At 38.4% G+C, this 10,717-nt stretch overlaps 1 protein-coding gene across 2 annotated transcripts; it reads right to left on the bottom strand.

Annotated features, from left to right (window-relative positions):
- Positions 1-812: 812 nt before the first annotated feature.
- Positions 813-9,773, bottom strand: spata4 (spermatogenesis associated 4). Of its 2 annotated transcripts, XM_060926783.1 has the most exons (6): positions 9,557-9,773; positions 6,769-6,898; positions 5,750-5,868; positions 4,648-4,868; positions 1,906-1,982; positions 813-1,509 (listed from the first exon to the last, which is right to left on the bottom strand). In XM_060926783.1, exons 1-6 carry the CDS (start codon positions 9,655-9,657, stop codon positions 1,498-1,500), a joined length of 660 nt encoding a protein of 219 aa, XP_060782766.1. In that variant the 5' UTR covers positions 9,658-9,773; the 3' UTR covers positions 813-1,497. The 2 variants fall into 2 exon arrangements, with proteins under 2 accessions (XP_060782766.1, XP_060782768.1); XM_060926785.1 differs by lacking the exon at positions 1,906-1,982.
- Between the last annotated feature and the right edge of the window lie 944 nt (positions 9,774-10,717).

A 10,717-nucleotide genomic window follows, 5' to 3' on the forward strand; every position in this document is an offset into this window, starting at 1 on the left:
AGGAGCTCATTTGGAATCGAGCTGCCGTTGAGTTCAGACCTCATCTATATCGAATTTGCTCAAAGTTACAGTAAAACTGTATCACCATGGATGCTGAGAGACTTGCTATGATTGGTGCACTAGTCCAGCAGCAGAATCAGAACCTCCTCAGATTGCAACAAGCTGTTGACAGATTTTTTGATTTGATTTGATTTGATTCGATCATAATGTAAAATGAAGTACAAAATACATTAAAATCAGGATTACACAAGAAAGCGCAAGCACTTATTTCCATTGTGGTCCCATTAAAACACGTAAAACAGCAATGGCAACGTTATGATTTGACTTAATATTGACTCACTGTACTATGTAAATGGTGAAAATAATAATAATAATAATAATAATAATAATAACCATAATAATAATAATAATAATAATAATAATAAATTGACTTAAATTGACTAGACTAGTAGACAATGAAAATGCATTATATAGACTAGACTGGAATTTGATTATAAAATTTGATTTCAAAAAGTATGACTAGTACCTATGGCTAACAATTATAAAGTAAAATGTTGTATATATTAATAGTAAATATTAAATGATGTTTAAATAATGATAAAGATAATATAATAGCAAATAATAATAACATTAAGGAAAAGACAGCAAAAACATAATGAAAATAGAAATAATCTGACTGACAGCAAACAATAAACAAAAAATAAAGTAATATGAATGATAATAAAAAGTATAAAGTAATATAAATAATAATATAAATAATATTATTAATAACAAACGTTTTTATAGATAAAAATATGATAATAAGATCAACTAAACAACAGTGAAAAAAGGGGAAAAGCTATACAGACAACAGAACAGTAATAAGAATTTTAACTATAGAAAAAAAAGGAGAAGAGAGAGAAGAAGGAGAGACAGAGTTGTGTGGGTCAGACAGTGGATACTGAGAAGGCCTGAACATGGACTGTATGACAAGCTGATGGTGGAGCTTCTATCAAAAATCTGTCAGAACTTGTATTAAAACGATCCGTTCAGCTCCGTAGTCACAAGCGGTGCCGCTAAACCAACTTTATACCCCCACCGAGCCAAAGCCCGCATGCGCAGAACGCCGCTATACCAACGCTCGCGTCACCGCTAAACCAACGCTAAAGCAACGCCGGCTTCAGCGGTGCACCGCTAAGCCAACGCCCGTGTTTTCGATTTTTTTCCCATTTTGTGCGCGGTGACGAGCGTTGTCGAAATTCGGCCCCCCCTCCCTACCGTTCAAGGAACACTCCAGCAAAGTTCGGGCGGTGTGACCGGGGCCTTAAATCATTATACACAGTGCAGGTCTCATTACACTACACACTCGTCATGATGCTGTAAAGTGGAGATTGCGTACGTTCAGTCTGATCACAAATACAATAAATATGTTTATCATCATCTTTCCTAAATGCTCGTTATTTCCAAAGCAGAGCTGGAGAGGCGGTCCAATCCCTGCAGAGTGCGTTGCAACTCCCATCAGTCACCATGCTGGACACACACACACACACACACACACACACAGTTAATCACCATTACCATTAATCAGACTCGTTGCTTTATAAGATCTCTGAATGAACTCATGTCCATTATCCCTCAGCACTGCTGAATTCTGATTGGTCAGAAGGTGTTGATTAATTTCCTTTCACAGCAGCTCTGACTGTAGTGCACCTGAAAATCACAGGTTTATATTATGAAAGTGCTTGATGTACACTGTGATCTGCTCATCCTGGACATGTGGGTGACTAATCAATCAGCTGAACACCGACTAAACAAACTGGTGAAGCTTCAAAACCCAAAATCTGATTGAGTTTTTATTCTAGCCTCTCTCTCCTGCTGTTATTTCTCTGGTGTGAGTGCTGAAAGCTGATGACGCTGTAATCTTACTGGTGCATGTGTTTGCGAGCGTGATGGTGGTAGTCGGATGGCCTGCTCTCCCAGCGTGGGCTTGATGTTAAAACGCTCTGTTAGACAAAAACAGAAAATAAAACATCACTACTATAAATAAATAAATAAGTAAATAAATAGTCAGTCAATAATGCAACAATAAGCAAATTAAATGTAAACAATTACATAGCAATTAATGCTACTACTACCAATAATAATAATAATAATAATAATAATAATAATACAGAAACATGCAGTGACCTTCAAGGTCCAGGCACGACATCGCATCACTATAATTACATGAGCGTTAGCGTTTATCTCCTTAGACTCATAATTTTCAGATAGAAAGCTAAACTATACCTCCAAAACCTAACATCTGGTCAAAAAATTGTATCTATAAATAAGTATTTGTGGAAAGTGGGAGCTTTTCCTGATCTTTTTTCTTAAAGGGAAAAATGATAAAGTGTTTTCAGTCAGATTTCCTCAAACAACTTGTTCAATATCAGTAAAATACACGAGAGATATCAAAATCACAAACAATGTCAAATACAATAATAATAATAATAATATCTTCGGGGTCCAAGAACAACATCATTTCACTGTAATTACATGAACATTAGTGTTTACATCGTATTCGAATTATGAATAATATATTAAATTTGGTATATTACATTCTGGAAACTATCATTTTTTTCATGGTAAAATGAAACTTTCCAATGTTCAGCTATCACTAAAAATGTAGTGACTGTAGCTGTTAAGTGCTAAAAGTCTATGTCACCTGAACACACCCAAATCTGATGGACTTCCTTCCAGAGTGATCTCGTTAATTACATTTAGTATAAACACACAGGTGATTATAGAAAATCATGCACTCTGATTGGTTGAGAGATTTGGATTATTTCTTGATAATCTCTTCGAACGACTCGGCAAAATGGTGGCTGATGGCTTCGTTATTTGTTGTAAGTGAGGAAGAATTGCACATGATGAAAGAAAACGCTGATCCTAAAAGCACTAAAGATGCTCCGAAGTTTGGTCTAAAACTCAAAGGGAAGGTGGGGTTGGGATTCATTTTATCGATTTCAAAACAAAGTATTTTATGTGACTCGGCGTACAGTAGATAAGTGATACAAGTCTGCGCTACACTGTTATTACATTTACGTGAAGATTTTGAAGTTTGAAATTATTTTTTAAATATGATTTTTTAAAGTAATCACCTGTGTATTTATACTCAAACAATTATCTGCCTCAGGCTCAGTGAATATCGCGGAATAATAACCTCAATCTCGACTTCATCTCAGATGTTATTCACCGATATTCACTGAGTCTGAGGCAAATAATTGTAAAACAAACAACAATCATAAATCTGATATTTATGAAAAAGGACAAACAGCTGGTAGGTAAAATATAATTTAACAGGTGATTTGTCTGATACTTTTTAAACAGTCCTTCTCTACGTCATCATTCAGAGATGTCCGCAAGTGCCGGTGACACAGACGGCCTGCGCCGGCGACTCAATCCCAGAAAAAAAAGACTTGCCTTTCAATATTCAAGTGATTTATATCGTCTCCGCTGCCCAGAATTTGCTGCAAATCCAATTATTCCACCATGAAATTGTCTTTGATTCGGGTTGAGTGTGACCGGAAGTGACGCCATATTTGTTGATCTGATTGGCTGAGCTGGACCACGTGACCACACCGTAACGTAACGTATGTAGTTATGTTGCAGAGTCAGGCTACGCTGCCTGACTCTGCAACATAACTACATACGTTACGTTACGGTGTGGTCACGTGGTCCAGAGGGGAACTGAGAGAGCCAAGCACATGAACACCTGGAGGGAAATTTCATACAGATTTTGCAAGTATTTTACAGGAAAACGATGAGTAATTTATTCCCTGAGGATGCACCAAAGGCACCAGAAGACATGTAAATTTCAACATTTTCTGGCCCCCAGACCCCCCTAGCATTAGCATTAGCTCTTTGCTGCGACAAATTCCAGAGCTGCCAATTTTTTTTTTAGCCGGCTACTTCAGATTTTCTGAAGAACCCTGTCATCGTTCACAAATTAACAGATGGTGACTTGAGACTCTGAATAAGGGCCTCTGCATGCTCTTGCGACAAGGCTTTCGCAGATAGCTTTTCGCAGACAGTTGTAATTTATCGTTGAGCGGGGAGTAATAGGCGTGCGCAATGTTATTCACCGCCACAACGCAAGGGGGCGCGAAGTCGCGAAATCGCTAGGAGTAGTTGGTGGGTGTGGTTAGTGGAGTGTTTATCCTGCGGTTACTTATAATGACTAGAACTGGAGTCGTATAGATGTACGTACTTCCTCACTTCCTCGATCAACCGCTCTTCGTGCTGCTCCATCTTCGCTCGTGTTTTTAAAAATGGCGGTCGTGAAAACAAACCAAACTGGGAAAGTAGGGAAGCGGAAGTGTGTGTACAGCAGATGTAGAGTGGACCAATCAGAGCCCTCTTGTCTGCGAGGCTTCTGCGGTGGTCACAATTTTTGGGAGGTGCGCGCAGAGCGTCTGCGAAGGTGGGGGGGGGCTACGCAGACACCATCTGCGACGCCGTCTGCGAGGACTGGGTTGTCAGCATAAATTGGCCTTAAAGACACGTATCGATCAGAGGATGGTAAATTGTATTGTACCAGGTTAATTATTGGACCGTTGTCTGACGAACCGAAATTGTTGTGGGAAATTGGATGACCTGTGTGTGTGTGTGTGTGTGTGTGTTAATTACGTGGGTTCTGGCTCCTCTCGTCTCTCCGGAGCTCCACATGCCGGTGGATGATGTTGTGGATTTTCCTGTGGTTGGTGCTGAGGCTGAGCTCGGCCAGCTCCTCACTCAGACACAGGTTGTTCTTGATGGCTTTAGATGCGGTGGCTCGAGCCACCATGGGCAGCTGCTCCTGATAACGCTGATCGGTGAAGTCCAGCGCCTCCTCCTGGACACTCTGGATCCTGCCGAGACGAAGCAGAGTCGAGATTAAACTCTTGGTGATTTAATCCTTGGGTTGCGTCTCATCGAACCACCGAACCAATTTTACATTCAGATTTAAAATCACAAACCTAACTTCTAACATTTTAGTGGGAGGTCACTACCTTTCTGCACAAACAAAGAAAAAAAGAACAGATTGTTTTCTTTCACTGTGTTATATATAAAACGAGTAAAATAACGAGTGACAGGATGGTGTGATGAAGCTGAGTTACTCTTAACTCTCCTGGAGTGATGATTTTCCTACAACAGCACGTCCTCTAGTGGTTTATTTACCAAGTACGAGCTTTATTAATTAAAGAATGACACATTATAAATTTTATCTGTTTATAATTACATTCCTTAAGCAAGTTAGTTCCTGTTCTCGCTTACGTTACAGCAGCTATAAACAGGCACTCGCTCTTCTGTCTCTTAACAATACAAAAACACGCAGCTTGTCATGTTACTGAGAAACCGCAGAGAAGTGTGAACTCCTCTGTGCGGCTCTGTTTGTGTGATACGAAAATAAAATGTCGAGAAGTTCATTTGCACCGTCAGTGTAGATCCCTGTTCAATCATCATCATCATCATCATCATCATCGCTCCCTACTGGACATGCTCTGAACTGCAGCAACAACACGTACGGTATAAATGAGGGTTAATTCTGAGCTGTGAATATTTTTACGAGTATTTAAAGCCTGTAAATTGTTTTCAGTCCAAACTTCAGAAATATTTTATGTAAAAGCAAAAATGATATTTCAAGACCACATATTAAAACAGATTTCATAAACCCAGAGAGGATAAAACTGATATAAAAATTACAGAACACTTTTGTGTGTGTGTGTGTGTGTGTGTGTGTGTGTCTTGCCTCCTGTAGGTCAGTAGTGTGTAAATCTCCTGAATTAAAGCCTCAGCTGCAGCTGGTTTGCAGTGAATCGTACCATTAATGGACTCCTTCATCAAACTGATGTTTCGCTTCATCAACACCTGCCTCCACACACACACACACACACACACACAGAGGGAGAGAGAGACAAGTAGTGTTTATATTGTGTGCTAATTAGATGTATTCCACAGCACTGCTGCTGAGTTCTGGATTCTGATTGGTCAGAAGGTGTTGATTAGTTCTCTCTAACAGCAGCTCTAACAGTAGTGCAGGTTTATATTAATGCTCTCGTTCTAATACATTATGGTTTCTATAGTAACAGCTCATTCACAGGGATGTGTACAGCAGACTATATGTAAATGAAAATGGATAAAAAATACAAAAGAAAAGAAGCACAATAAAACATGAATAGAACACTTTTGGACATGCTGTTATAGGAAAATAATCAGCCCCCCCCACACACACACACACACACACAGTGGTTTATTCCTCATGTAGTGCCCATTTGTTCCATGATTCCAAAAGCCATGAAAAATGTTAAAGGTTGGATGGATTAGAACACACGCTCACTGATACGGCTGCAAAAATAATTTATTTGATCCATTTGCAGCAATGAAAGATGAATTAAAAGGTTGCTGTAAATAGGAAAAGAATTTATATTTAACAAAACACTGGCAACAAAAGCTCACTAAACAGATATAAGTAGCACGGTCAGAACAGTGTGTTTCTCACTGCTACTATTTTCCATTGGCCTCCCGAAAAATCTAAGGCTTACGTCAAATACACCCCTCATCCCTCACATCACAACAAAGACGGCAAACAGCAAATACAACATGAAGCAGCAAAAACATAAATGCAACTCAAATCCATTACCCAATAATCCAAAATCATACTTACTGTAAAAAAACAAAAACATTCATTTCATGTGCAAAACTACAAAATGGCTAAAACACCTCACTGAATGAAGACTTGAATAAGAGGTCAATCAGACCGACGCTGACCTTCTCGATCTGAGCCCAGTTGCTCTGCTTGGTCCCGAGCGACGTTCCGTTATCGTACGAGTGTAGAGAGAAATCCTCCGGGAAATACCAGGAAAAAATCTCCGCCACCAGATAACCATTCGAGAAATCTCTAAAACACAGCAACACACACACACACACACACACACACACACACACACACACACACACACACACACACATTTATAGAACTGTGTATTTTAAATTGATTTTGTTGAAGTGTTTATCATTGTGAAAGTTTGGTATTAATTTCCTGTAATGTTACATGATACATATGTATCTTATATTATCATATATTACTTATGTTATTATTTTTTACAAATACAATTTTATTAGTGTAATTTTAGTGTAACTAAAACTAGTGGTGTGTGAATAAAGCTTAAAATAAAGCTGAAAAAATATATTAATAATAATTACTGGAATTTTTAGCTCCTTTTATTAAATTATGTAATTGATATTAGTGGCAACATTTTTATTTCAAACAGTACATGTATTATATATGGGTTAAATTTGGGGGGAGGAATAGATAGATAGATAGATAGATAGATAGATAGATAGATAGATAGATAGATAGATAGATAGATAGATAGATAGATAGATAGATAGATAGATATAAAAAAGTTTGCCACTAAGATTCATTTGTACTTCTATGCTGAGCTTTTTAAACTATTTTATTTTTCTCCCAGTGCCAAAAAGACCCATGTTGTGTTGAACGAATTAAACAGTTTATTTTATATTTGTATGATTTGAGAATGTTTCTGTGGACTGTTTGAGTTTGAGAATTTGACGTTTATATCAGTACAGTTTTTTTTAAGTGAAGCATTTGATGTCAGAATATTTTATTTGCATTTTATTTTATGATTTAATTTTATTTCTATATTATTGGAATTTTTCAAATGAGTAGTAGGATATTTGCATTAATAACTGTAGTTTTATATCAAGAATTTCATTAATTATTATGAAAAGAAAACAAACAAACAAACAAGTGTTGCCAGACAAAACAAGCCTCGCCCGGCAGCACTTATTTTATACCTATATGTTGATAATGGTAATATTTCTCAATCATCAGCTGTCAGGTTATAGTTCTATGAAAATCCATGACCTTGAGTTTGACCTTTCAAGGTCACTCAAGGTCAAAGATCACGATGCCAAATGAAAGCCCATATGGGAGTTCCTATGAGTTCCTATATGCTCATAATAGTAAACATCTGTCTATCGGTAACTGGTTTTGAGTTATAATGGAAAATATGTTATTTTAACTGAAAGGTTGACCTTTCTGGTGACCTTGACCTTCACCTTGACCTGATTACCCCCAAAATTTAATCAGGTAATTTATGGACCATTGCCCACCTACCCGGAAAATCTGAAGTCAATCGGTGCAACCGTCTAGACACTAGATTGTTAACACACACACACACACATACACACACATACACACAAACTGCACTGATTACAATCCCTCACCCCACTGACTCCGCCGCAGGTGCAGTAAAAATAAAAACTCACAAAGTTATATTTGTACTTGTGTCGAGTCTCCAGCAGGTGCTATAGAGCACTGTGAACCAGAACCACCAGACATAACAGCAGCTTTTTGCCCCGTACCATCAACCTCATAACTATCACACCTGAGCCCTTCTTATCATGACACTACTGTATGACTTGTACGTCTGGTATCATATTTTCCTGTTGACGCGACCTCACTACACTCTGTGCACACTGACTGTTGTGTATATGACTTCTATATTGTGCATTGCCTGTAAATATTCTGCATGGTGTCTGTATATTGTGTTGTTTATATTGTTGATAGCAGATATATTTATAACATCTCATCTCATCATCTGTAGCCGCTTTATCCTGTTCTACAGGGTCGCAGGCGAGCTGGAGCCCATCCCAGCTGACTACGGGTGAAAGGCGGGGTTCACCCTGGACAAGTCGCCAGGTCATCACAGGGCTGACACATAGACACAGACAACCATTCACACTCACATTCACACCTACGCTCAATTTAGAGTCACCAGTTAACCTAACCTGCATGCCTTTGGACTGTGGGGGAAACCGGAGCACCTGGAGGAAACCCACGCGGACACGGGGAGAACATGCAAACTCCACACAGAAAGGCCCTCGCCGGCCACGGGGCTCGAACCCGGACCTTCTTGCTGTGAGGCGACAGCGCTAACCACTACACCACCGTGCCGCCCATTATTGATAGATATTGTATATAATAGTTATAATAGTTATTGTAGATGATATATTTATACATATGTTTCACGGACACGAGTGTTTTAGTGGGAAATACACCACTCGTATTTATTTTCCATCCGAGCTCCATCTGGGACATGGAGAACCAAAGCCTGGACATAAATCTCTCTGTGTTTTGATAAATTTGGGGACTTTTTGTTTGTGAATGTGTCGATAGAATAAAAAGAAAATCACACATTGGCTTGAAGATATGAAGTTTATCTTCTTGTGTTGAAAATAGTTTTACTTGAAGATAAACCTCATATCTTCACACCACCGTGGAATGTCCTCTATATATAGTGTAATGTCTATATTGTCCATTATTTTTCTTATAACCCCCCCATTCTGTATCACTAGTGAGACACCAGCTGCTGGAACCAAATCCCTTGTGTGTCAACAAACTTGGTCATAAACATGATTCTGATTCTAATTCTAACTCCAAGTCTTTCAAATTATTATTATTGTTATTATTATTATTATTGAGAGCGGTGTGTGTGTTTACTCAGAGTGTTGTTGTTGTTGTTGTTCTGACCTCCGGATGTTCCTGGGTGAAGTGGAGAGCTCGAAACCCTGCAGCCATTTCCACACTTCTCGCGGAAGTCCACTCCTCTTCTTCGGCGGTGAATATTCCATGCAGAATTATTTAATTATTCAGTAATATCAAAAATATAAACACTTAAATAATCTACATTTATTTAACTTTAGTAATCTTGCACTCGGGTCTCTTCTGGTTCCCTTCCTGTTTTGTTCCCGGCGTTTCTATGGAAACAGAAACATCAGCGCGCTGCTGCCACCTGGTGGCTATGTGCACTCATTACACTGCACCTGAAATAAATCATCACGGAGTATTTTATTATTATTATTATTATTATTATTATTATTATTATTATTATTATTATTATTATTATTTCTTTACTTCGGCTTTCTTTTTTTTCTTTTGGTCTACGTCTAGTTCCTATCTAGAGTGTTTATACTGTTTATATTGTTTGTTTTTTCAATTATTCTATTTTTATTCTATTTTTATTTATTGCATTGCCTGTTTGCACCGTGGGTCAGAGAGGACTGATATTTCATCTGTGCTGTATGTTCAGCATGTATAGCATATTTGACAATAAAGTTGACTTGACTTGACTTTTCCCTTCCACGCGTGTTTAGATAACACAAAGGATTATGCAGTTGATGATATTTAAAGCTTTCATTTTGTTGAAATATCGAAATACAGGCTTTTACATGTAAGTAAGGTTCCTCACCTCCCACAATACTCTGTCTGAAATCTCACTGGCCAAACCGAGGGGGCGGAGACTCCAAAATGGCGCCGCTCTCAAGATGGCCGCAGCTCGGCTAGCTGTTAGCTAGGGTCTTTTACTTAAATTGAATAAAATGGGAATAGAAGGCAAAATGTTCAATTGGATTAGAGATTTTTTAAGGAATAGAAGCATAGAGGTAAGAGTTGGAGCGAGCCATTCAAAAATCTACGCTATAGAAAATGGTACCCCACAGGGTAGCGTCTGCAGCCCAGTTCTATTTAATATAATGATTAATGATGTTTTTAACAATATTGATTCCAGAATCAGTAGAGCACTTTATGCAGATGATGGAGCACTGTGGGTGAGAGGCCGCAATTCTGATAGTCTAAGGAACAGAATGCAAATAGCTATAAACGAGGTTGAAAGATGGTCACATGAGTGGGGGT

Source organism: Neoarius graeffei, chromosome 8 (genome assembly GCF_027579695.1).
Source record: "Neoarius graeffei isolate fNeoGra1 chromosome 8, fNeoGra1.pri, whole genome shotgun sequence".
NCBI lineage: Eukaryota > Metazoa > Chordata > Actinopteri > Siluriformes > Ariidae > Neoarius > Neoarius graeffei.

Coding starts and splice junctions, on each gene's coding strand:
- spata4 (XM_060926783.1), bottom strand. CDS start 9,657: ATGGAATATTCACCGCCGAAGAAGAGGAGTGGACTTCCGCGAGAAGTG. Junction 6,899..9,556: donor TCACCCAGGAACATCCGGAG/GTCAGAACAACA, acceptor GCTGTGTTTTAG/AGATTTCTCGAATGGTTATC. Junction 4,869..5,749: donor ACACTACTGACCTACAGGAG/GCAAGACACACA, acceptor TCGTCTCGGCAG/GATCCAGAGTGTCCAGGAGG.